The sequence below is a fragment of the Podarcis filfolensis genome (genome assembly GCF_964270895.1).
Source record: "Podarcis filfolensis genome assembly, chromosome: 4".
In the NCBI taxonomy this organism is placed as follows: Eukaryota; Metazoa; Chordata; class Lepidosauria; order Squamata; family Lacertidae; genus Podarcis; species Podarcis filfolensis.
In genome coordinates, this window is record NC_139607.1 from 75923587 (window position 1) to 75949718 (window position 26132).

Below are 26132 nucleotides of genomic sequence, written 5' to 3' on the forward strand. Positions count from 1 at the left end.
TTCTTTTAAATGAAAAGATGTTTATTAAAAGTGCTTTTAGTTTGTGGTAAAACTACAGTCCCGAGTCCTTGTAATACAGTACAGCTATATACTAAAGGTCCTCTAAAAATAGTTTAAGCAACAAGATTAGACACATGACCTGCAGTGCCCTATTAAAAACATAATAATTTGGCCAGATCAACTCTATTGATCAGGAGGCAAGTGCTTCAGTTTCTGTGCAGTTTACTGGCGTCTGTTGCAGTTCATAGCAGAGGTAGAATGGCTGGGGGCTCCAGGAGGGATACTTGCATGTACCTGTGAAGGAAGAAACCACTCAGTACAAAGAGTTAATAAACTCCACATTGATAATTCTGCAGCACTTCAAGAACTCGAGATTAGCAGGTTGCGTAATCTTGATTGGGAAATCTGTACTGGATTTAAGTTAAAAAAGAGAAAAGATTCACATCCATGACTGTGGGGGTTATTTTGCTATTTGTAAGTGCCTAGGAATCTCTACTTCTATAAAAGAAAATGTGCCTGTGTCTCTGGCCCTTCTGACAGCAGCTGTGTTCTTACTGGTTATCGCTTGGAGCATCCTCAGGGGAGATGCAATTTCCATTTAAAAAAAAAAAAAATTCCTTGGAGAAAATAAGCCTGAAAGCATATAGGCAACACCAAGTGAGATATCAGAGAGGAATTCTTAACAGATTTCCTGTGGTCATAGGGGAAGCTACCATTTAACAGTTTCGAAAGCTTCATGCATCTGACAAAAATCAATTGTTCTTAGTACAAAGTTTAAATTGCATGTGTGTGGCACTCATTATATACATCCTGCCCATGCTTTTGAGCCAGGCTGCATGTCATGCTAAGACAGAATGTTATGAGCATGAGATGCAGCAAGCCTTAGGCTCACCCATCGCCCAATCTTCCCTCCGGTGGCTTCTTCAGAGTGAGTTTGGAAGCTCTCCCTCCTCTTTTTGGATTTACTTTGAACTTCATGGATTGTTCGGATCCAAACAACTGCGGCTAATCCAAACTGTTGTCTTGTTTCAACAAGCCATTTCAAGCCACAGGTTAAGCAGCTGGTTTGTCCAAACAAGCCATTGTTCACGTTTAACCACGGTTTAGGGGTTTCAGAGGCAGGCAGTGCTGGAGTTAATATAAAATGGAAACGTAAGTGTCCAAATTCCTCCTCTGCAAGTGGCAGAGAGGGGAGCCCATGAGCCCAAAGCTATCAGTGGCTCATCCTTCTCAGTGAGTCATGGGCAACCTCTTTCTCATTGAAGGGATGCACTCCTTTCGGGCCAAATCCGCCAGGGGCCGCACAGGGTCAAAGTCAGTGGTAGACTTTCTCTCATTTTCTCTCATTATACGACCCCTATTGTCTCCGTCCTGCCCTTCCTCTTCCCCACTAACTAGTAGGCTAGTGGGCAAGAGACAGATGATTCAACCGCCTGGAAAAAGCAGAGGGCTAACAGAGGACTTTTGAAATTAAGCCAAGGGCCACGTGCAGTCCTAGTCTCCCACCCTTGCAATACTGCTAAACTATGGTTTGGCATTATTTGCAACCTCTCTATTATATTCCCACATGCTGTCCATCTTTCTTCCTCCTCTAACAGCTGTTATTTCCACTGGTCACAATTTTACAGAGGTGTTCAAGAAAGCAGTTGTTGGCCCAAGAACTTACTTAGCCAGCTTGTATTTCTCCCTTATCGCTTGCTGTGGTCGATGTGGAGCGTTAAGGCAGGCTTTGTGCAGGTCGCTTAGGCAGGGCACTATCTCACCTAGTGAGTAGCCAGTGAAGGCCGCAAGGGTTTCTGGCTGATCAGAAGAAGAGAGAGGAGAGTTTTATTATTCCATTCAGGTAAGAACGTGTCACAATCACATACGTTTGGAGAGAGACTCTCCTGCCTTGAGCCAGCATCAAGTTAGGAGAGGCCTCATCTCAACCGCACTCAGTAGCTTTGTTTCAACTTTTCACCAATTACTGCTGGGTACAAGGGAAAAAGGCTCCTCGAATAGGCAAGCACAGAGCAAAATCCAGCAGAGAAGCTCCACTCACATCAGGTAGACCCCCTACCCCAATTATTCCAGGGCAGTGTTTCCCAAACGTGGGTCTCCAGCTGTTTTCTCTGACCACTGGTCCTGCTAGCTAGTCCAAAAACAGCTGGAGACCTAAGTTTGGGAAACGGGAACACTTTTTTAGGGGAAAGGGCCGTGGCAAAACACATGCTTTGGGTGCAGAAGGTCCCAAGTAGGGCGGGAGAAGAGATTCTGGTATGAAATTCTGGAGAGCCACCAGCAGCCATTGTTGGCAATATTGTGCTATTCAGATCAATTTTCCTTATGCTCCACTTGTACGCAATGCAACCTTGGTTTTCCACCGCCCTACACAGGAGGTGGTGGCTCCTTTCATGAGAAGCAGCCCATACTAAAGTGCACCACCCAGGAAGGGACACTGCAGAGTTGTGCTTTCATGAGCGCTTGGGAAATGTTTATTTTTTTTATTCCAGCCATATCCTTTAGCTCGCAACATTCCCAAAGCAGATGTTGGGATAATTACCAGAGAACATATCAGTGAAAAATCTCATTTATGCCAGTGAAGTTAATAAGACAGCAGATTTAGAAGAGCAGTAACAACAGAGATGGATTAAAGTCAACTAAACCACATAGTTGTTTTTAACCCAGAAAGCTCCAGAGTTCATCTCTCTGCAGAGTTAATAGCCTCCCGAGTGACAAAAACGTAGTTGTGTTGGACTGAAGGATTTCTACTACTTCAGCCATTTTTTAAGTTTGTTGCTTAAAAAAAAAGGGAAAGCCAGCTAAACCTGGGGTCAAGGCACCTTCCCGTTTTATATCCAGTTTCATTCTTTGAAGGGTTTGAACACACCGGGAGCCAGCAAGCTATAAGGCGTTGGTTAATATTCAAAAGTCAGGCTTACCCAAAAATGCCTGTTCACAGTGTAGTTTGCAAGACAGTAAGCAGCTGCTGCCGTTTGTGAGGGAAGGTACTTCAAGAATGGATCAGCTTCAAGGAGACTCAGCTCTGCTACATACTAAAGAGAATTGGACACCATTTTAATCACAGGGAAATCAAGAGAGATTCAGGTCTATCCCACAGTATCTCTACCAGCCTTCCAGATGTTGGACTGCAACTCCCATTATCCCTAATCCTTGGCCATGGTGATTTTATAGCTGGTGTTTTTATATTTTGGCACTTTTAGTTCAATGGGCAGAATAATAATAATAATAATAATAATAATAATAATGTCACTGTTTGTGGAAAACTGACAGGCCACAGCAACAGCAGACATTTAAAGTGGGTGGTGCTGTGGGTTAAACCACAGAGCCTAGGACTTGCCAATCAGAAGGTCGGCAGTTTGAATCCCTGCGACGAGGTGAGCACCTGTTGCTCGGTCCCTGCTCCTGCCGACCTAGCAGTTCGAAAGCATGTCAAAGTGCAAGTAGATAAATAGGTACCGCCGGAGCGGGAAGGTAAACGGCGTTTCCGTGCGCTGCTCTGGTTCGCCAGAAGCGGCTTAGTCATGCTGGCCACATGACCCGGAAGCTGTACGCCGGCTCCCTCGGCCAATAAAGCGAGATGAGTGCCGCAACCCCAGAGTCGGTCACGACTGGACCTAATGGTCAGGGGTCCCTTTACCTTTACCTTATACCTCTTTAAGAGCATGGTTTTCCCCAAAGAACACTGGGAACTGTAGTTTGCCAAGGGTGCTGAGAAGTATAGCTCTGTGAGGGGTCTAACAACTCTCAGCACCTTTAACCAGCTATAGTTCCCATGACTTTTTCTTTTGGGGGAGGGGGAGCCATGACTATTTGAAGTGGCATGGTAGTGTTTTAAATTATGGTGTAGTTGTGACCATGGTCAACACTGTAAAACATGTCATCCATAGTCCAATATGGACTAAAAAGTGTGCCCAGACCCAATATTTAGTTTAGCAGATTCAGATCATTTTTATAAATCTAAACTAGTGCTGCAAATTGCTTGTGAGTTTTAGCAAATAACTTTGTTTTGCCCCTGCAGCACAAGAAGGGGAGATGTTTCCTCTTAACTTACCCCCCCCCCATTTGTGTGAGAGAGCTCTCTCATAGATTTCTACTGCCCATGGCTACCTCAGTCTCAGTTTTGGTCAAGAATGCTGGTCACCACTGAAATGCAGACAGACAGATGCAAGACTGGACAGGGGCACAACAGAGGCAGCAGGCGAAGACTGAAACTGAACCAGCTCAGTTGGTAGAGCATGAGACTCTTCATCTCAGGGTCGTGGGTTTGAGTCCCACATTAGGCAAAATATTCCTGCATTGTGGGGGGTTGGACTAGATGACCCTCATGGTCCCTTCCAACTCTACAATTCTATTATTCTAAGACACATATCCTTCTCTAGAGAAGATGCAGCTGGAGGGGCACTGGCATCAGGGAAGTTAGGCTAATGACTTTTTTATTTGGTCTGGGTGTCCTTTGAAGTGTTTGCCACACAGGTCATATCCTTACCCTTGCAAAGTTCTCTGTCTTGATGCTGACACCATGAAGTTGCAAATACTGGAAGAGAAACTGGTTGATGGTTGGAACAGTCAAGTCAAAAGCAAGGACTTTGAGGAGCAGGTGTTCCATTTTGAGCAGCTGTTTTTTAGTGTAGGTATCATCGGTTATATACACAAATTCTTTGACTTCTGGGGGATAGATTTCTTCATATTTCCTGGGGAATCAGGAGAAATAGCAACCTACAAAGCCTTACTGCATATTTTAAATTCTGTTTCATTAAGATAATCCCTTGGCATCACCATCCTGAGACTGCCAGGCACAAGAGAAACAGGGCCTTCTCAGTGGTGGTCCCACAATTTCAGAACCACTCCAAGTGATTTGTATACTGCACCACCAGCACATGCATTATGTTATCATTATGGCCAAGACAAAAGAATCTGGTTATACCTTTCAGAATAGACTTCATTCAGACCAAGATAACATTATGCCAGGCTCCTGAAATATGTCTTGGTCCCTATATAAACCTGTTGCTGAACAATTTGGATGCTAACCATAAAATGGTCTCAATCCTAAAGTATGTATACACCCTTAAGAATTTGAACAAAGCTTTCATTCACCAGCTGGAAGAGGAGACCCACTGAATGTTAGAACAATGTACCAATAGTACAGATGTAAGTTTTACCTGTAGTCACAAAACCGATAATAAATTTTGATTACGTAAGATAAATGCACCCTTAGTAAGTTATATTATATTTATTCTGCACTCCCTTCAAGCAACTCAAGTTGACATATATGATCATCTCTCCTTCTCCTTATTCTTATAACCACCCTGTGGGATAGGTTAGACCAGGGGTATCCAAACTTTTTTCAAAGAGGGCCAGATTTGATGAAGTGAACATACATGAGGGCTGCCCAAAATTATTGAGCTTTTTTTGATTTAATCCCAGGAAATAAACTGCCACAGAGGCCGGATTATATCGGCCGGTGGGCCTGATTAGGCCCCAGGGCCAGACTTTGGACATGTCTGGGTTAGACCAAGAGGTAAGCAATTTGATACAAGGTCATCCAATAAGTTTTGTGGCTGAGCAGGGATATGTTTCTGGGTCTCCCAGGCTAATCCCAACACAAATAACTAAAGCATACCAACTCATTTGATTTCCTCACTCTCTGAACTTGGGATCCACAAACTATTCAGGTGGATTAAGGTTGTAGATGCAAGTGAAACATTTGCTTGCAAAAAAAATGTACCTACAGTGATTTCAGCAGCAGCAGCAGAACGTCATTGGGACCTGCTCACAGGAGCCACCGCCAATGAAAAAGCAAGTGAAAACCCATTTTGTCCTGCAAACCAGTGATGGGTCCAAACTCAACATTTGAAGACTGTTAGCCCACTCTCCAAGTATCTTTATGGGGAAACAGGGTTGTAGTCCATTGGCAGAGCACAATGGAGAAGGCGCCAGGCTTCAATTCTTGGCATCTCCCAATTTGGCCTGGGCAACAGCCCTGTTTGTAACACAGAAGTGTAGGCAGTAATGACCTAGAATGGCGCGGGGAACCTGCAGCCATCTAGACAGATTCCAGCTCTCATCAGCCTCAGCCGGTATTACCAGTGGCAAGGAATGATGGGAGCTGGAGTCTAGCTGGAGACCTGCAGGTCCCCCCACCCATGAGCTAGATAGACTAACTTGAAATAAAGTGGCTTCCTGCCTTTGCTAGGACACGTGAGCACTCGAGAGACAGATCCGGACAAGTCTCACCAGGTAGCCCTAAACAGTTGTCATCTGCCAAAGGTTTGCTCGCTCATGCAAGCCTACTTACGCAGCTAGGAGAACTGCCGCCGTTCCCACAAGCTGAAGCTTTCCTCTGAGGACAGACATGCAAGAGAGAAACCGGTCCAAGTAGTTCACAGCAAGGTACACCGTTTCAGTTCGAAGCTTATATTCTTCACCGACTTCTACCAGCCAGTCCACCAAGATTGCACGCATACTTGAGGTGATATCAGGCTGCTTCCTCAAGTAGCATGCTCTGGGCCTGTATTTCACCTGCATGGAAAGAGTTCAGCCTCAGAATAAGGAGGTGTAAGAGTGTGTGTGTGTGTGTGTGCGTGTGTGTGTGTGTGAAAAGCCCCTCTGTGAGCTAATTTACAGGAAGTTTGAATTCAAGGGGGCCACGATACTAAACTGAGATTGTTCCTCCAGAGGACAGGATTAAACTTGCATTTGAGTGCAATTTAGGTTCCATAAGCTAAAGTACATACTCACGGTGTGAATATCAGAAAGAAGGGAGGATGCAGAGTGCATGTTACACTGGTGCTATCTTTGAGCCAAGTCTACAGTGAGCTCCTTAAAAGCGCCACTCACTTCAGCTTCTCTTAAGTATTGATGAATATCTTCTGCATATTCCGCAGCACACATGACGTCCTCTTTATAACCCTGAAGATCCTCATCTTGGGACTGCAACGACTTATCCACCAGCATTGGAGAGCCTAGATTCACCAACATATTACCAGGAAGAATTATTTTTTTAAAATATTAAAAGATGTTGTTAGCCATCAGTTTCAGTGTATGCTTCCATCAGCAGGTGTCATAAACCCTTAGATTTCTTGGATGTTATAGGCAACATACACTGTAATTTAAAAAGAAGGCTTAGTAGGCTATGGTTCTCCAGACATTGTTGGAGCCCAACTCATATCAGCCCCAGCCAGAATGGCTACTGGTCAAGGGCCAACAACCTCTAGGCCATTGGACGTACCTGTACTCAAGCTTAGCAGCAGGTGAATGTTGGGTCTTCGGGTGCAGGTATCAACTTCACACATGCTGGATTCTTCCACAGCCATACAGCTGTACCTGTTTTTCCCTTCCACTTCATCTCTGTAAACAGCAAAACTTTGCTTGGACGCCACGCAGACTGGCATCATATTCTTGCCAGTAGTTAAAGCAGGACAGACATTTTCGGATCCAGAGAAGCCTCTCAGCCTGTTTGCTCCCTGAAAAGAAGAATGAGAATCTTTTTGGTAGGGACAGCCTATATTCCTGCTTCAAGGAGTGCAGGAAAAGACGCATTTCAGTTCAGTTCGCTTACAATATTTCTATCACAAAGCAGCTTGCAAATCATAAATAGCAACAACGTAATAGTATAGTGGTACCTCGGGTTAAGTACTTAATTCGTTCTGGAGGTCTGTTCTTAACCTGAAACTGTTCTTAACCTGAAGCACCACTTTAGCTAATGGGGCCTCCTGCTGCTGCTGCGCCGCTGCAGCACGCTTTCTGTTCTCATCCTGAAGCAAAGTTCATAACCTGAAGCATTATTCCTGGGTTAGCGGAGTCTGTAACCTGAAGCGTATGGAACCTGAAGTGTATGTAACCTGAGGTACCACTGTACATCACAAATACAACACGAATCGTATAGAGTAATTAACAGATCGTCAGCAAAACGGCAAATAATCAGTAAAACAGACACATTCTATAAAGCCCTATTAACCAATAATAATAATAATAATAAGTGGAGCAGCACAAACCCAACAATACTCATAAGATTCACAAAGCACTCCAGCACTCATAATTCACAAAGCAATATTAACCAAAGGAAAGCTCTCTTGCACATGTGGAAGTCCTTGCACACGATTTCTGTTGGTCCAGCTCCCTTACTGTTTTACTGGCCAATTAAAAGAGATGGGCAGTATATCCTGGCTTTCTGATATCAGATAGCTCAGTAGGTAGAGCATAAGCCTCTTAATCTTAGGGCTGTGGGTTCAAGCCCCACGTTGGGTGAAAGATTTCTGCATTGCATTGTAGGGGGTTGGATGAGATGAACACCATGGTCTCTTCCAACTCTACAATTCTATGATTAACAACCTAGCAACCAAAAACAAACTAAGCACTGTTGAATCTCTGTCTCTCTGTCTCTCTCCACCCCCATGACTCAATCTTCCACTCAGTTCATCAAACGACACATACACATAATGCCCCTGGCAGCAACTCCCTTCGTAAGGCCCCTAGGGCTGGAGGGTGGGACAAGGCAGGTGGAAAAAGCCCTTGCCTGATGGCCAGTGCAAAGTTTCATTCCTCTCACAGTGCTTCTGGAAACAGACCCCTTATGAAGGCTGGAGGGTAGGGCAAGGCATATGGATTGTGGCCTCTGAAAGCCTTCAGTTCCCCAAAACTGTAGTTTGGGAGCCCATGGTGCTCCTTCTTGTTGAGGGCCAGCGGGACAAGGGAAATGTGAGAGGTCTTTCCCAGATCAAGCCAAAAAACACTCCTACATTCCAATGTAGCTGCACAGAACTTGCAAGAATACAAGGAGTGGGCAGAATATAGGTACAAGTCTGTGACACTGATCTGTCAGTGAATATGCCACTGACAACAGTGCAGGAGTTTTAATCTTATGCTGCTTCCTACTTGGTTGCTCATTGGCAAGAAAACATAGCTGTTTGCAAAAAGCTATGGAAGGAGTCTTGGCTTGTTCACACCAAAGGGTGTGCGACTTGTTTAAACTGCATCCTAGTACACCGAAGCACAAGTGAAATATACTCAGAGTCCTGCAGTGATTTCATGCTCTTTATTGCAGCTTGTAAAACAGTGATTCAATTCCCGCCCCCAAACCTCAGGCCTTTATATACATTATTTACACAATGAGTCCTGTCTGATTGGCTGATTCTGCTCCCCTCCTGGAGCCTGATTGGTCTCCTTCTGCAGCCCAATCAGTTGTTGCATTTTAGGATCCTACCTGCCTATTGTTCTAGGATCCAAGCTTAGTACATAACAAGTTAATGCATTGTGAAAGAAGGTGGGCAGGGAAGAGTCTTAAGCAGAAGGCAGCCTACTGATGAGCTGGAAAACTCCAACAAGAAACAGAGACTAAAGTTAACGGCAAATCAGTATTCCAAGAGAGCCCTGGCAATCCAGCACCAAAAGACATTTTGGTTTTGAAGCAACCATCATTAGTACTCCATATCAGTGCAGAACACTGCATGGTGTGGCTATTTACCATTCAGCACGTAGAGACACTGTGCCCGTAATTTCCATGACTGAATACCAGGCGTTTCAAGCTAGACAGAGACGGGGTGGGAGGGTGGGGAGCTCAGCCAAAGTGGTTCAGCCAGGCTAGTCTTGTAGCATCTTAAAAAGACATGGATTTAACTGCAGCACAAACCTTTGGAAATGGAAGTCCACAATTTCGATACAGAAGCATTGCCCTCAGTTGGTACACAAAGTTATAGGTAAAAGGTAAAGGTAAAGCACCCCTGGACGGTGAAGTCCAGTCAAAGGAGACTATGGGGTGCAGCATGCATCTTGCTTTCAGGCCAAGGGAGTCGGCATTTGTCCACAGACAGCTTTCCGGGTCATGTGGCCAGCATGACTAAACCACTTCTGGCACAACAGAACACCTTATCTTTTACACATAGTTATAACACACACAGGGAGAAAAAAATAAGGCCAAAAGGCCACACAAGGCCAAGGGGGCCAGTGGCATTTCTACACAAACCTCACATGGCTGTGGACGGCAGATCTGCTTACTTTTTTTATATAATTTTTTTTTATTTTTTAAAAGTATAAACATACAACAAAAACCAATTCAGAATCCAAATATTGAGATTATTCTGAATCTCCTGACTTCCTCCCCATCCCTTCCATGGGTCCTGTTGATAATATTTTCAATTGCGTATCAATACTTCTCCATTTTTTTGTCTTTCTAAATTGTCCATACGTTCCGTTACATTACAAGTGTGGTTAAAATCCTGCCAATGTTTTAACCTGCTTACAATGATCTCATATATAAATTGTAAACTTTTCCCATTCTTTTTTAAATGTTCTTGGCTTCTCGAATTCTGAGCTTCCCAGTTAATTTTTGCCATTTCGACATAGTCCATCACACTCTGCTTACTTTGCATACATGTGACCTCTTTCACAGTCTCTTGCATTTCATGGTGTTTTGACCCTCCACAGTTTACAATTCTCTCCATCCATATGTGCATAATACATATTATCTCTCACACTTAAAATGTCTCTGAAGACAACACTCTATGCGTCTGATAAAGTCCTCTGAAAGTCATGGTTATGATCAATTGCCAAACTTTTGAAAGGCAGGATAACAGCCTAGATTGCGCAGTGTTTCCCAAACTTGGGTCGGGTCTCTGGCTGTTTTTGGACTACACTTCCCATCATCCCTGACCACTGGTCCTGCTAGCTAGGGATGATGGGAGGTGTAGTCCAAAAGCAGATGGAGACCCAAGTCTGGGAAACACTGGCCTAGAGTATGGATAGGGAGGTAATGCCCAGGGGCCAAATGCAGTCCTCCAAGTCTCTCTACCTAGCCTTCAGTACTCTCTCTCTCCAGGCGACACCACCCGTCCAGCCACACTCCCTACCAGCCCTGCTTTGCACCCTCTTGAGTGTTTTTGATTGGCGGGGATATGTCCTTGAGCTCTGAGATTACCTCTTGCTTGCTTGGATGAAAGACAGAGAGGTGTATGGTTGATAACATGATACATAACATGCTAAACCAGGCTTCCTCAGCCTCGGCCCTCCAGATGTTTTGAGACTACAATTCCCATCATCCCTGACCACTGGTCCTGCTAGCTAGGGATCATGGGAGTTGTAGGCCAAAAACATTGGGAGGGCCGAGGTTGAGGAAGCCTAGCCCATAAAGAACTGTTTGGTGGCTCAACACTCCTCCTTGGCACAACAGCAAAAACCTATATCTCTAAAACAGGGCAGATGCTGAATTCTTAAGTCCCACTGAAAACCACAGAGAGAAAGACTTCTAGTCCCTCTCAATCCCTCGCTTCAAGTTTCCAAGAAACTGAAGATGGAACCTTTCAGTAGTACTTGACCCACTGGCAGTTAAAAAGAGTGCATGCATTTTCCAGTGGTCCTACATTCCACAGCTCATGGCACGCGCAAACCCCTTTAACAGTCGCCCAGTTCGTTGAGAGCTGTTGAGCCCAAAGAACATACGTCGGTAGTACTGGAGCAAAAGAAGAGTCAACAACTCACAGTGCTGCTCTGTACCTCCTACAGAGGATGTCATTTGACAGCAAATATAGCGTCCCCCAAAGGGAAGGGCAAACTTTTCAAAACTGCTTTAAGTGTACAGTGCAGCTGGGACCTCAAGTCACACTATTCTCTGACCTGCCATTCCTACAGCATTTTAACATACAAAGCCCAAAGGAGTTGCTGTGCTAGCAATAACACCACCACAACCCTAGCCATGTCTACTCATGAGTAAGTTCTAATAAACTCTAATAAACTCAAGTGGGCTTACTCTCAAGTAAACAGGATTAGAATTGTAGCTTAAGGGTTGGGTGCTCAAAGCAGACCCAATAGAATGACCAGCTTAAGTTGGTTATGTCCCTTGATTACAATACTCCAGGGTGTGACTTGGCTAGATTTAACCCCAATAAACTGTAGGGTTGCCCAGAGTCCATGAACGCTGACACCCTTAGAAAATCTGATTAGTATTTAAAGTGCCATAACACTTTTTTTAAACACAGAAAGTGTCTTACAGTTCTCATTTACAGTTGAAAAAAAAGCTAACCTTTTAAAGGTGGAGTTGTAAGCAGAGGAGGTGCTTCAGAGATGCACGGGTGCAGATAAACATGAAACTGCAGAGTTGTTGTCCCTTCCTAGTTGGTTAAAGGTAAAGGGACCCCTGACCATTAGGTCCAGTCGTGGCCGACTCTGGGGTTGAGGCGCTCATCTTGCTTTATTGGCCGAGGGAGCCGGCATACAGCTTCCGGGTCATGTGGCTAGCATGACTAAGCCGCTTCTGGCGAACCAGAGCAGCACACGGAAATGCCGTTTACCTTCCCGCTGGAGTGGTACCTATTTATCTACTTGCACTTTGACGTGCTTTCGAACTGCTAGGTTGGTTAGTGAGCCTCAAAACAAGTTGTAAACAGCTACTGAACCTAGGAAGCTGCCTTACATAGAGACAGACCATTGGTCCATTTATTCCCACCTTTACCACTCCAAAAAAAATAAATCTCTGATGTCCTAAGCCCAGGTGATAAAAGAACCTTCCGTATGAGTTATCCAGGAATCCCAGTCCTCCATGATTTACCTGGACAGAGGGTCTCAAACACTGCCCATTTTCCGTCAGCTCCCCCAGAATAGCTCTCTGGTGGAGATTTTGATTGGTTTGAGGTTGTGCAACAGCCGGCAGGGCATCCCAAAGCTCATCTTGTGCCTTCTCATCACCATTGTGGCTGCAATGCATTTCCTCAGGGTCAGCAGCTGATGCTGGAAAGACAAAGAAACACACATTGAGGCTGCACCCACACAGCAGTCCTTTCCGTTTCCCTAACTATTAACTCCTGCATTATATTTGAGCTTCCAGAAACCTGGCAGAATGCAGTGGAAGTTTAGTGCTCCCTTTCTGTATTAATTGCTTCCAGGGGAAAAAAATACATTTGCAGCCCAGTTAACCTAGAAAATCATGAGAGCAGTGACAAGATTTGGGGTGGCATACAGTTGTTCCTTCCTGCCGTTTTTATAGGAGAATCATGAGGAAACTGAAGCATGCATGTGCAGGAAGTGTGAGGAGTAGCAATGTTGTCTAATGACATTTGTTGTTGTGTCACACCACCCTCACTGGTGTAAATGAAGTTTACTGAGACATGCCCGTATCTCAGTCAAAAAGCCACAGTTACTGCATTGTAAAAGGCGGTAGCACTAAAATCAGAAAAAACTAATGCAATATCTGAATGCACCCAATTTCTGACAATATCCTCAGATGGACTCCCTTCAAGAAGCAACCCACCCCTGAAGTTGATTCTGACTTGACTCTTAGAAAACGGAAATCTTCCCGTAGCTTTGTTTGTACAGGGCTGCCTTTTCTTATCTTTGCTCTCTCACTAGTGTTTCGGTGACCATAAAACCAATTGAGGTACACAGAGAAATGTGTGCGAGACGCAAGACCCAACGCAGTAAGCCCAAAGCACAAGGGGAGCAATTTGTTTAAAAATAATAAAACCCTGGCAATATTAGAGATGGGCCACAACCATCATGCAAGGTTCAAATGCTCACTCAGCCATGGTGTTCACTACTGGGTGACCTTGAGCCAGTCACAGTCTCACCTACCTCACAGAGGTAGTCTCACCTACCTCACTGGGGAGCGGGAAAACCACATATGCCACTTTGAGCTCCTCGGAGGAAAAGGTGGGATATAAATGTAACAAGCGAAATACTACGGTATCCTTAGCCCCCAGAAAGCCAATCACATTAAAGAGTTTATGAGAAGAAAGCAACCTTGGCATTACATGTTTCTTTAAAACTGGCATCCTTCCACCAAATAGCTTTACCTTGCTGAAACCAATGGGATTAAATCAGCAAAAGTGGCTCACAGTTGAAGGTCCCCCAAACTCTAAGGCTTAGAACCAAGTACCACTGGATTTACCTCCAAGTAAACATGTCGAGGAACAAGGGATGCATCACCTTTGCCTTGCTGAATTCGGTGAAACTTACTGCCAAATATAACATAGGACTGTGGTACTGGAATTAACCATCCAGGGATCCTTTACTTTTTTTAACCTTTACTCAGTTTACACAAGCCTGTTCTCGGATTTGATAACTATTAAGGGATATTACAGAGCAAGTTTTTTATTATTATTCAAAACACAAACAGCCTTCTACTCTGCAGCATCATTTTCTAAAAAACAGAGCTCCTTTTCTGCTGGTCCTGCGGCAGCTGAAAGATGACCAGGTGCTCCCATAGAGAGCTATAATAGCATTGTGGGCACACAACCCTGGAGCAAGTGACCTGGGCCCATCTCAGCCCGCCTGCAGGCAGCGCCAATTACAAATTACAGAGGCTGCTGGAGGCAATAACTGCAGAGGGGTCTACTTGGGAATCACTAAGTGAGGCAAGGGCTGTGGCTCAGGAGTAGAGCATCTGCTTTGAGACCACTGGTTCCATCCCCAGCGCCTCCAGTTAGGACTGGGAAGGAACACTCCCTTATCTGAAATGCTGGAAATATGGACTATGTTCAGCTACATGGACCAAAGGCAACGTCCCAAGTTTCTAGTCCTGTTTCCAGTGATTGCCCCAAGGCACCTGTGCAGTGAGCGCTCCGACCCTCCCCGAAACTAAGCTCGGTCTACAAAGACACCTGCAGGAACGCTACCAACCCACCCAGCCACCCTGGCAGCGCCTCCCTAAACTCTGCCCAGGGACCCCCGCGGATCCTCGCCGCGCCTTTGTCCACCTGCCTTTCCCCACCCGCAGCGGAGGCTGACGCGGGCGGTTCTTCCTTGGTGCCTGAAGGGGGCGCCCTGCTCCTTCCCGGCGCAGCGCAGGTGGGGACTGGTGGGCAAGGACTCGAAGTGGCTCCCCGGCGCTGCCTGCCTAGCCTATATAGGAGGCGGCCAATCAGTGGAGACCGCCGTCACGCCGCCCCTCCGGGCGCGCCTCGGCGTGCGCGCTGCTTACTTTCAAGCCGCCCGCGACTGTTGGGAGTAGCGGCCAGTTGGCGCTGGCACCGCGCTCGCCTGCAGGCGGCAGGCTGCTCCCGTGGCAACTGGAGATCTGGCGGGCGAGAGGAGGAAGCCGGATCTCTCTCTCCCCGTCCGTTTTCCTGCCTTTGCCTTGGTGCGCTGCTGAGGTCAATGCCGGATTTACGTATAAACTTAACAAGCTATAGCTTAGGGCCCCATTCCCTTGAGGCCCACCCACCCAAAAAAAATTAAAGGGGGAAAAAATGCATGTACATTTCTAAAAAATACATATTTTGTTATGTGCAAATGGCTTCAGATACCTGTTAGGTCCATAGATTAGCATATATTCAATACAAAAAACAACAACAATTTGTTATTGACAAAGGACAGCTGGACATACAAAGGGTCCCATTACCTTCAGTAGCTTAGGGCCTCATCAAACCTAAATCTGGCCCAGGTCAGGTCAGGTACACAGTCTTGCACTTTAAAACGAAAAGCGCCTCTCAGGTTGTGTGGTTAATACCCAATCATTCCTATATAATGTGCGAGGCGAAACATTTTAGAGATTCTACCCATCCATGATGAAGGACCACAACTTGACAGGGTTGCATGTTACTGGTAGCTCTTCTGTTGCTGATAGAAGGCACCTTTTTTAAGAAGATCCCAGCAATGTGAGCATTTTGACGCCCTGTAATTCTGAGGTCAGGTATTGAGTGCCAGCAGAAACGGGAAGCAGCCCAACTGGAAAGCTTGGGTAACCCCGGGGGTTTGCAAAACCACCAATAAATAAATAAAAATGCACACAAAGACTGCAAAACAACAGAATGTTTGTAAATATTAACTTGCTCATTCCTCTCTTTATTCCTATCACTCTCATAAGAAAACTGCTAAAGATCCTCAAGAGGCTTTGTAGCAAATATTTCAAACTGTGACTTGATGCCAGATGTAAATCTGAGAGCAGTACTGCTTTGCCATTTATCTGTTAGTTAAAGGAAAAAACGAATAAAGCCAAGTCTTGAGGATCTAATTATTCTCCTTCCTTGGTTTCCCTCTGTGTGTTTGAGAGGCTGTTCAAGACTCCCTGCTTGAGATCATCAGGGCTGCTCTTCGTAATTAATGTTTTGTGCCAGTCTTTTGTGGTTTGAAGGATGGAGAGCTGCAATAACAGCAGATGTGTAGTGCCAAACTCAGTCTATGAGATTCCTTCGAAAAACGGGGGGAGGGAGGGATACTTTTTAGAGTAAAAAAAATGCAGGTACCTCATCCGAGCTACAGATACTTAAGTATCTCTTCCTGTTCAGGATTTTTCTGAGTTGTTTTCATTTTAGGTAAAGGGACCCCTGTCCATTAGGTCCAGTTGTGACCGACTTGGGGGTTGCAGCGCTCATCTCGCTTTATTGGCTGAGGGAGCCGCCGTACAGCTTCCAGGTCATATGGCCAGCATGACTAAGCTGCTTCTGGTGAACCAGAGCAGTGCAAGGAAACGCCGTTTACCTTCCTCCTGGAGCAGTACCTATTTATCTACTTGCACTTTGACGTGCTTTCGAACTGCTAGGTTGGCTGGAGCAGGGACCGAGCAACGGGAGCTCACCCCGTTGCGGGGATTCGAACCGCCGACCTTCTGATCAGCAAGTCCTAGGCTCTGTCCACAGCGCCACCCGCACCCCTCTTTTCATTTTAGGGAAGCACATAATGCAACCTCAGGAGTGCTTGAAGAAAGATGCTTTGTACCATTGACACTCCTACCTCCAGAGACCTTGGTATAGGCACCTGTGTTTGTTTGCTTCTGCAGCAATAATACTGCTAAGCTTTCATTTGATTCTATGTTTAAAATGATTTCTACATTGCCTTTTGGCTGCCAAGGAGGACTTGCAAGTGCTTTATGTGTTCAAAACACTTTGCAGTCATTATCTCAGAAATTGCTACAACAAGCCTGAAAGGTAGGACTGTTGTATTAACCCTATGCTATTTGTATCACTTTCGTATTTCACTCTCTCCAATGAGCTGGGGGGGGGGAATAACACACTGTGACTTACAGCACAACCTTGTGCATGCCTACTCAGAAATAAGCCCCATTGAATTCAATGGGACTTGCTCCCAAGTAAGTGTGTAGTGAAAATGCAACCCCAGAGAGTGGAGTTTCTGAGTGAGGCAGGATTTTAGCTGGGATTTCCTCACTCATCTGCCAAATAGATTTCACACAAGATTGTTATTTGTATCATACAGAGTTCTACTGTCCTTAATGAGGCTTACTCCCATGTAAGTATGCATAAGATTGCAGCCATACTGCCCAATTCTATAGATTTACTCAGGTGTCAGTCTTATTTATATTCAGTGGGATGTGTTCTCAGGCAGGTTCAGTCGTGCTTGTGCTTCTTCACGTAGGATTTTGGCTTTGGTGTGATCCTGGCTTTCTGCTATTTCCCATTGCTGGTGGCTGTTGGGAGTACAGTACATGTGGATGTAGAAGCAGAATAGAGAGAGAAACAGCGACACATGTAAACAGAGTGAAAGTGCTCCTTCAAACACAACTTGGCCCAAGAGCCATTTCTCCAAAGACCCACTTGGGTGGAATCTACACACATTTTGAAAAAAAAAGTTCTGAAAATGCTTTTTTTTTTTAGTGTTTTTAAAAATACATTGAATTTTCCATAAGGCTCACCATCGCTATCCACATTGCACATTGCACTTAAAACGTTTTATTTGCAGCTATACAGCTGAGTCCTTGGTGTTCTTTGCAAAGAACTGAACAGCGTAGCACAGGACAGTTCATCCTGTTTTTGATGCATTTCCTGTGGAAGCAAGGCCTTGGAAATGCTGCGAAATTGCTAGCAAGAGGCAGCACTTAAATCGAGCCGGGGGTGAAGATTTTAAAAATTCTCTGTTTATCCCGTACTTCCTCCAAGGAATTCAGAAAGGACTTGGCTTTCACCCATCCCCAATTTATCCTTGCAACTACCCCATGGACATGGGCGTAGCCAAGATTTTTGTGGGGGAGGGGAGGACTTGGTTGGGGGGCAGAACCAATGTGATTGGTCATTTAAGTATTTCTATTGTTTTACTTGATTGGGGGGGGGGACAAGGCAGCTGCCCCTTCTTGGCTATGCCCATGCCTGTAGAGTCGATTGGGTTAAGAGAAAGTAACCAGCCTAGATTCACCTACAGCGATTTGAAATTCACATCCACACCGTACATTTAAAGCATATGCTTCCCCCAAAGCATCCTGGGAACTGTAGTTTGCTACAGGTTCTGGAAACTGAAGTCCTCTGACAGGTAACCTACCCTTCAGCTATGGTCCAACACACCAGCCACTATCCCACACTGACCTTCCTCTGAGGAAGGGGCATAGCGCAGCCATGGAAGACCTGCATTGCAATCAGAAGGTCCCTGGCTCAGTCTCCAGCATCTTCAGCTGGGCTGGGAAAGGCTTTCCTGAAATCCTGGAGTCAGTGCAGACAATACCTGTGATCTGGTTCAGTATAAGAGTTTCCTATGACACTCGCAAGAGGGTATCACCACTAAACTTCTAGGACTTGCTGATTGGAAGGTTGGCAGTTCAAATCCATTACTCTGTCTCAGCTCCTGCCAACCTAGCATTTCAAAAGCATGCCAGTGCAAGTAGATAAATAGATACTACTGTGATGGGAAGGTAAACGGCATTTCCGTTCTCTCGGAAGCCAGTGTCCTGTTGCACCAGAAGTGGTTTCGTCATGCTGGCCACATGACCTGGAAAGCTGTCTTTGGACAAACACCAGCTCCCTCAGCCTGAAGAGAGATGAGTGCCACAACCCCATAGTTGCCTTTGACAGGACTTAACCATCCAGAGGTCCTTTGCCTTTATCTTTTTATCCTATGTTTATGTAATATTAGCATTCTTGCTTCTAGCACACCTTGATCCACAACTTGTTTGTTAGCCTTCAAGCATAGAATGAGTCATGTCTATTAAGGAAAACTGGAGTTTGGGTTTTGTTCTTTCTTTACTTTACATGGACTGCAAGAAAACCAAACCTATCCATTCTTAAGGAAATTAGCCCTGAGTGCTCACTGGAAGGACAGATCCTGAAGTTAAGGCTCCAATACTTTGGCCACCTCATGAGAAGAGAAGACTCCCTGATGTTGGGAAAGATTGAGGGCACAAGGAGAAGGGGACAACAGAGGATGAGATAGTTGGACAGTGTTCTCGAAGCTACTAAAATGAGTTTGACCAAACTGCAGGAGGCAGTGAAATACAGAAGTGCCTGGTGTGCTCTGGTCCATGGGGTCACGAAGAGTCAGGCTCAACTAAACGACTAAACAACAAAATAAACATCAGAGAAAGACTCTGAGAGTGTAAAAATCCGTTTACTTGATGCCACCTCTAGGTTTCTGCCAGGGTGATAGCTTCAGATTTGCACTCTTCCCAACCCCAGCAAAAATAATAGTCTGTTTCAGCTGTAGACTTTCACAATCAACAGAAAACACACAGGGGACAGGGCATCATCTATCCAAAGTTAAGCACTTCTGCAACTTATTAATGTCAGTAGAATTTGTTGTTGTTGTTTAGTCGTGTCCGACTCTTTGTGACCCCATAGAATCTCTTCCATTACTCTCTCAGTGAGACAGAAGTGCTTTGGCGGGGCTGGATCATTCCGCGCAGTATATTAATAAAAAATACAGGCTTATCTGAAACTTTGTAATTCTTCAGGTCACACACCGCGTCTCCACTGCCACCTACCATATGCTCCTAAATAAAATTATGTCTTATTTTAGATGAAGCCACACTGTACCTTTCATATATGCTCCTTAAATAGAACTTCGGGGCATTACATCCAACTCTGGACAAACGTTTTACAGCCACATGCACACAGGTTTATAGTTCTGGCAGCAAATTACCTTCATCTAAGCCTTAAGGGGAACATTACCTCAAAGGGAAATTCATCTTTGTGATCATTTTACATCCAGCTGTGTTACACAGAACAGACACCACAGTTTCCTTCAACTACAAGAGTACTAAGAAAGCATTTCGTATCTTCCGTTGGAAGTTAATTATTAGGCATGATGGACAATGTTGAGCTTCTAGCCCCAAGGTCAGCTGTAGCTTGGTATCTTGCCTTTCATGAGTCAGGATGTATTAACTGAACACTGTTCAAAGCAGGAAGAACAAGTTCAGTACCAGTTCAATACTGGCACAACAAATTCCTGGGCTCAAAATCCTGTAATTCTAACAGTGCTATCTCCTCAGAAGCAAGACCTGTTTACTTACTTAATTTTTTAAAAAAGTTTTTTTAATTGCCAAGCGTGTAAAGCTGAATGCGTGCAAGTTAAATGTGAATAAATTGTGGGCTTACTGTATATCCACACTAGAAGATGCTCAACCTGTTGGATTTCTGCCTGCCACACTACTGTTAAATGCACAGGAACTATGCTTTGACCCAGTGCCAGACCTAAACGAAAGCCTAGGCTGTAATCCTGCACTCACTTACCTGGGAGTCAGCAAGCCATGCTAAACACAAAATAACTCCTAGGGAATCCCTTATCTCAGACAAATCCGCCACAGAAAAGATACATCTTGGTTGTTAGAGGGGGAGGGGGAAAGAAGGGCAAAATACAGAAATCCACAGACTGCAAAATAAGCCAGAAAGGGGTGTGTGTATTGCACTGAAGGGCATGGCAAAACAGCAGCTCTTTAGGAACCCACAGAATTCATCTGTCAATCACAGCTCTACCTTCGCTCATTGGCTAGATGGGAGCAGCCAGGCTGACTAACTGACACAATTTGTTTAGAAGAGTACCTAAACATTTAGCTTCATAACTTTTTTGGGGGGGGCGGTAGAGACTTACATATTTTGTTTTATTTTAAAAAAAAAGAAAGCTGACAGTCTAAGGGTCCCAGTTGGCACATCCGTTGGTGGTCTTGTACTTCTAGGTAAGCATGTACAGTGGTACCTCGGGTTACATACGCTTCAGGTTACAGACGCTTCAGGTTACAGACTCCGCTAACCCAGAAATAGTACCTCGGGTTAAGAACTTTGCTTCAGGATGAGAACAGAAATCGTGTTCCGTCGGTGCACCGGCAATGGGAGGCCCCATTAGCTAAAGTGGTGCTTCAGGCTAAGAACAGTTTCAGGTTAAGAACGGACCTCCAGAACCAATTAAGTATTTAACCCGAGGTACCACTGTATAGATTGCAGCCTTGGTGTTTGTTTTTTACACTGGTTCTGGTTGGTGGATCTCAGAGATCTAGTAAAAATCAAAGTAGATCCTACAAGCTTAAGATATGGACACTCCTGGTATAAAGCTTAACTTAGCTTTTTCGGATGTGAGAATGAACATTTAGTTCTGTAAATTACTTTTTGGAGAGGCCTCTTTTAACTGCAGCTGTAATTTTTTTAAAAAAAATACCTGATGTTATTTGATGCTGGCTTTAATATCACTGTTTTTAAAACCATGTTTTGTGGCATTTTGTTAATTGTTGTTGGGTAGCCATTTGGAGAAATTTGGGGTTCGGGGTTTGAACTAAAAGATACAAATGAACTGAACAAAAAATGGTTAAATGACAATAGCCCAATTATTGGATGCTTTCTATTGTCCTTTCAACACGTTCCTTTTTCAGCAATCCTAAGTGGAGACTTTTATCTGTATCTGTGCTGGATGTGAATTGATTCTATATGCGTTGTCGTTTTACAATTGTTTTACATATATAATTGTTTTATATATGAAAATGCTTCACTTTTTTATTTTTGTATATGCAGTTGTTCTGTGTATGCTTTCTATTGTATCGTAAATCTCGTATTTTCACTACGGGAAGAAAATCACTTGGATTTTTTATTGCACAGTGCTGTTCAGTGAAACCAAAGCACATTTGCAGGGATTGGGGCCCTCATTTATGGTATATTTTTTGACAGCTGGTATTAATCTCCATTCAATGGAATTCATGTCCCAACTTGAGAGCCTTGTGATTGGAAAATGACCCTCTGGCTTCAAGTTACAAGTCACTATCAAGCACTTCTCCCTTTGCTCGCTGCATCTCAGATCTTGAAAGCAGGAAGAAGTGTGAAATAAAATAACTAAAAAAGAAGGAGGGGGACCCCCGCAGGGTTCACAGCCACTACCTCATAAAATAAAGAACATTCTCAAGAGACCACGGAGTGAATTAGATGTTGCAACAAAAACCGACCTGATACAGAAAGAAAGTCCATATTCGACTCAACAAAAAAATAATAAGAGACATGACTTGGAGTTACTTTCCTTACTGGGTTGTTATTAATTTAACTGCATAATAAAGTTTTGAAAATTAAAAACATTTTTAAAGCAGTGTGTGTATGTACACTGACATATGCAGCATGTATACACACGCACACACATATATACCTAAGCTTAGAAAGGGAATTTTGACAGGAGACCTGACCATTTTAAAGAAACCAAAGTTATGTTGAACTGAAAGTAATGGCAAAGGATCAAAAACAACAACAAGAAGAACTTTACAATAACCGCTAACGAAGATCCCGACCCAAATTTGCACTTATTTGTATATGTAATTATAAGCATGTAATGAGTCCTATTAAGCTTCCTGAGAAAAATCAAATCCTAATAATATTCCCAATATTGTCTGGATAAGTGCAAAGCACATTAAATTTTGAGCATCGGTGCTTTCTCCATAAAATGTAACACTTTGGATTTATTTATTTATTTGACACAGTGACAAACACCTTAGTTACATCCTATTTGGATTCCTGTAATATGCTCTCTGTGGGGCTGCCTTTGAAAAGTGCTCAGAAACTTCAACTGGCTCAAAGAAGCCAGACTGCTGACTGGAGATGGTTATAGAGAGCATATGACTTCTCTTGTTACAACAGTTCCACTGGCTATTGGTCTGTTTCTCGGCACAATTCAAAGTACTGGTTATGACCTTTAAAGCCCTATATGGCTTAGGTCCAAGCTTTCAGAAAGACGGCACTCCCTCATACAAACCTGTCTGGGTTTTGAGATCTACAGGGGACGCCCTTCTCTCAGTCCAAACACCCTCATGGGCACGTTTGGTAGCTGCTTCCAGACCCTGGAACTTCCTTCCTGGAGAAGCTAGAAGGGCTCCCTCCTTGTTGTCCTTCTGTTGGCAGGTGAAATAAATTCCACCAGTTTTGCTTTATAGTAATAAATCCTTTGGTCTGCCTTAACTACAAAGCAGAAGTTTGGGGGGGGGTTGGGGGGGGGGAAGGCCAGGGGGTGAAACCCAGATATAGCCAAGTCTCTGGTAAAAATTGTGGGAAATTGTAGTCAATATAACAAGCAAGCTTAGGGCTAGTTAATGCATGAAGGGGTTAAGACCACAGAATTGTATTCCTAGACTCAGCTACGTTAGGCCCCTCATCTCTTGTTTCCTCTTTTGTTCACCCTTTTTCCTCACCATGTGAACTCACTGAGATAGGACATACCTGAGCTTGCTCGCTATAAGCTCAGGCCATATGCTTAGAGCTATTTCACTATATTTTGTATCCCAAGAATTCAATCTGTGTTTACTTGCTGCTGCATAGATAAATGTATGAATCTGACATTTTTGTAAGTTTTGTAAGTAAAGTGTTTGAACTGACTAGCGTTGTGATCTGTTCACTGCAAGAGGGTTAAAAACAGGGAAGGGCTGGTAGAGACTCAGGATGGGATGTTTAAAAGGTTTAACAGCCTATATTCCCATGCTGCTTGCTTTTCTGACTTTAAAACTCTGCTGCTGGAGTTTGCTTGCCCTGCATTTCTGGATGGTAGGCGTCCAGCACACTCTTTTATTAATTACCCCCACATGGGTGATCTGTATCTATTTTTCTTCCCACAAAAATAAACACCAGAGTTGCCAGTCAGTCTAGCCAGAGGGGGGAAAATTCTTCCCTACTATAAATTTAAGTGATGGTTGGGCATGAATGCAACCATTCATCAAGTCTCTGAAAGAGAAGTAGCTGTTGTGGTCCTTTAGCATCCATCCACCTGATTGATTGACCCATCATTATTTACTTGGGACCATCTCTGATGTCGCAGAGGAAGACAGTCACTTATCAGAGCTCAGAATGAACGGGATCTAATCTCTGAAACAGCTCATCATTTATTGGTCTATATATAATCTTTTTTAAATAAAAAAAATCAAACTTATAACAAGTAATAATTTATCGACTGTGCCTTCCTGATTCATGAAAGCCTGATAATTAGTGTTATTTTTAGAACACTTGCAAGTATGTGCCTTACATACAAATACTCAGCAAGGCAAATAGTGTTGTTCTGAATGGGATAATTGCTTGCAGGGATTTTGGTAAATGATTAGGGTGGGTTAAGACAAAACTATACAGAGTTCCAGATTCGAATACTGCAATGCACTGAAGGTGCATCTGCCTTTGAAGGTTTTCCAGCAACAACAGATAGTGCAAAACTCAGCTGCTGGGTTATTAATTTGGACCAGTTCTATGGATCGCATCTCAAGTTCTTACAGCTACACAGGATGCCTCCTTTCAAAATAATTAGGGCTGTCCTCTGCCCAGAATTTCCTGGACATTACTGGGATTTCAAAGGCGGAATTGATGTCGGGGGGGGGGGATTTCCAAAAGGCGGCGCTTTGTCCTGGATCTTAGGCAAAAAAAAATCACTCTTTTGGGGAGCTTTTGTAAAACCACTTTGCGGTTTGTCCACAACATTTGGTGTGTCCTGGTTTTTACTTTTTGAAATATGGCAACCCTAAAAATAATCCAAGTTCATGCATTCCCCAAGTTGATTTTTGTTAGTTTGGGAGGTTTTAGAGGGGGAACACAATATGAAAAATATTAAACATAGCAAGTTGATAACACCATAAAAGGTACAAAAAAGACTAAAGATTTTGGAATAATATTGATTGCAAGGACATTCAATCCTCCTCCCCCCTTGTTATAACAGACAATATGTATTGATTGATTAATTTGGTTCTTTGTGCTCTTTTTTATAATCCACTCCAATTTTGATTTATTTTAAAATTCAAGCCAAATTTCAATATCGAAATCTGAAAACGCTCAGCAGCACAATCCCAGATCAACAGTCACCTCTGCCTACCTCTTGCAGTTTTGGAGACAGGTAACTTTGGGGTGTATCCCTTTGCTGTGCAGCTACCATTCTTCAGTTCAGCCATCTCCCCTCATTTATATTCAAAGACAGAAAGGGTTTCCCTCTACACCAGAAACAAACTGTGTTTTGGATACTTAACTCAAGAGACAAAGCCAGGAACCGTCACAGCTTCTGGGGAGTTGAGCAAGCCAAGCCTTGTAGTATCCATGTGAACTAGACAATCGGCACTGTTTGCCCTTGGTATTCTGTGAGGTCTCATGTCATTTATGAGATAATAAAAAACAAATACAAATGCCTTTTCTATGATCATATTACAATTCACTTATTGTTAGGGGATTTTCTTCTTATTTCCTGAAGGGATGGCATATCACAATTAGGTTAGTGTTAAAACATGGTCTTGGCAAGGTGATTATGGTTCACTGTAGCCAGAAATCTTGTCTTGTAGATAGCAACATAAATAGGTTATGAGATACAAAAATTCCCCAGGATTACATCACTGATTAAAGTGTCTTTTTAAAACTTTAGTAATGTGTTGGGCTATCATGATGCTAATGTGTCCCTGAATGAGGCAAAGTGAAGGTTGACACCTTATGTTTGTGAGATGAATGGATTTCAAAAATGCCTTTAGTGGATATTATTACTCCACCTCAGTCACTGAGGTTCTCCGATGGAGCACTTCTGGTGGTGCCTCAGAATGGCTCCCCAAAGCAGCAACACCAAAGGGAATAAGAAATCCCCTTTCCTGCATTACCTTAACAAAAGTAACCCAGCCAGTCACTGTTGGCTTTTGCTAACTGATGTCATCTGCTGGCGCATTACAAATGTTGTGTGTGGCTTCTCCATAATTTCTATTTAATTAGGTCAGTATCTTTCAAACTGTACCTGAGGTTGATTTATTTTGTTTGCCTTTGGTGATCACTAAGAACAAGAAGCGATTCGACAGAAGTCAATTGTTCTCTCCTTTTTCTTTTAAAGTCCCCTTTGGGTTTGAAAGCTCATTAGAAGCTGTTTGGGACCTTTGAAAACCCCTGTGAAGATTTGTGGTTATACTTTTCTTCCCCCAATATTTGTCTGTTTGTTTGTTTCCATTGCTGTAGTTGAGTTCATCAAACAAACACCGAAGCAAGAGGAATTAACAAACATTTACCAGAGACATTAAAATGGTACCT

At 43.8% G+C, this 26132-nt stretch overlaps 1 protein-coding gene and 1 long non-coding RNA gene across 4 annotated transcripts in view; both read right to left on the reverse strand.

Annotated features, from left to right (window-relative positions):
* Nucleotides 1-25080, reverse strand: CCNA1 (cyclin A1). 3 transcript variants are annotated; one of them, XM_083609213.1, is made up of 9 exons: nt 24952-25080; nt 12542-12720; nt 7232-7466; nt 6841-6965; nt 6299-6522; nt 4490-4694; nt 2922-3035; nt 1667-1800; nt 1-294 (listed from the first exon to the last, which is right to left on the reverse strand). In XM_083609213.1, exons 1-9 carry the CDS (start codon nt 25025-25027, stop codon nt 243-245), a joined length of 1344 nt encoding a protein of 447 aa, XP_083465339.1. In that variant the 5' UTR covers nt 25028-25080; the 3' UTR covers nt 1-242. The 3 variants fall into 3 exon arrangements, with proteins under 3 accessions (XP_083465339.1, XP_083465341.1, XP_083465340.1); XM_083609215.1 differs by lacking the exon at nt 24952-25080 and adding an exon at nt 14909-14929; XM_083609214.1 differs by lacking the exon at nt 24952-25080 and adding an exon at nt 14685-14880.
* Nucleotides 1-26132, reverse strand: part of LOC310760617 — a 99516-nt gene that overhangs the window by 38514 nt on the left and 34870 nt on the right. The gene's annotated exons all lie outside the window — the stretch shown is intronic.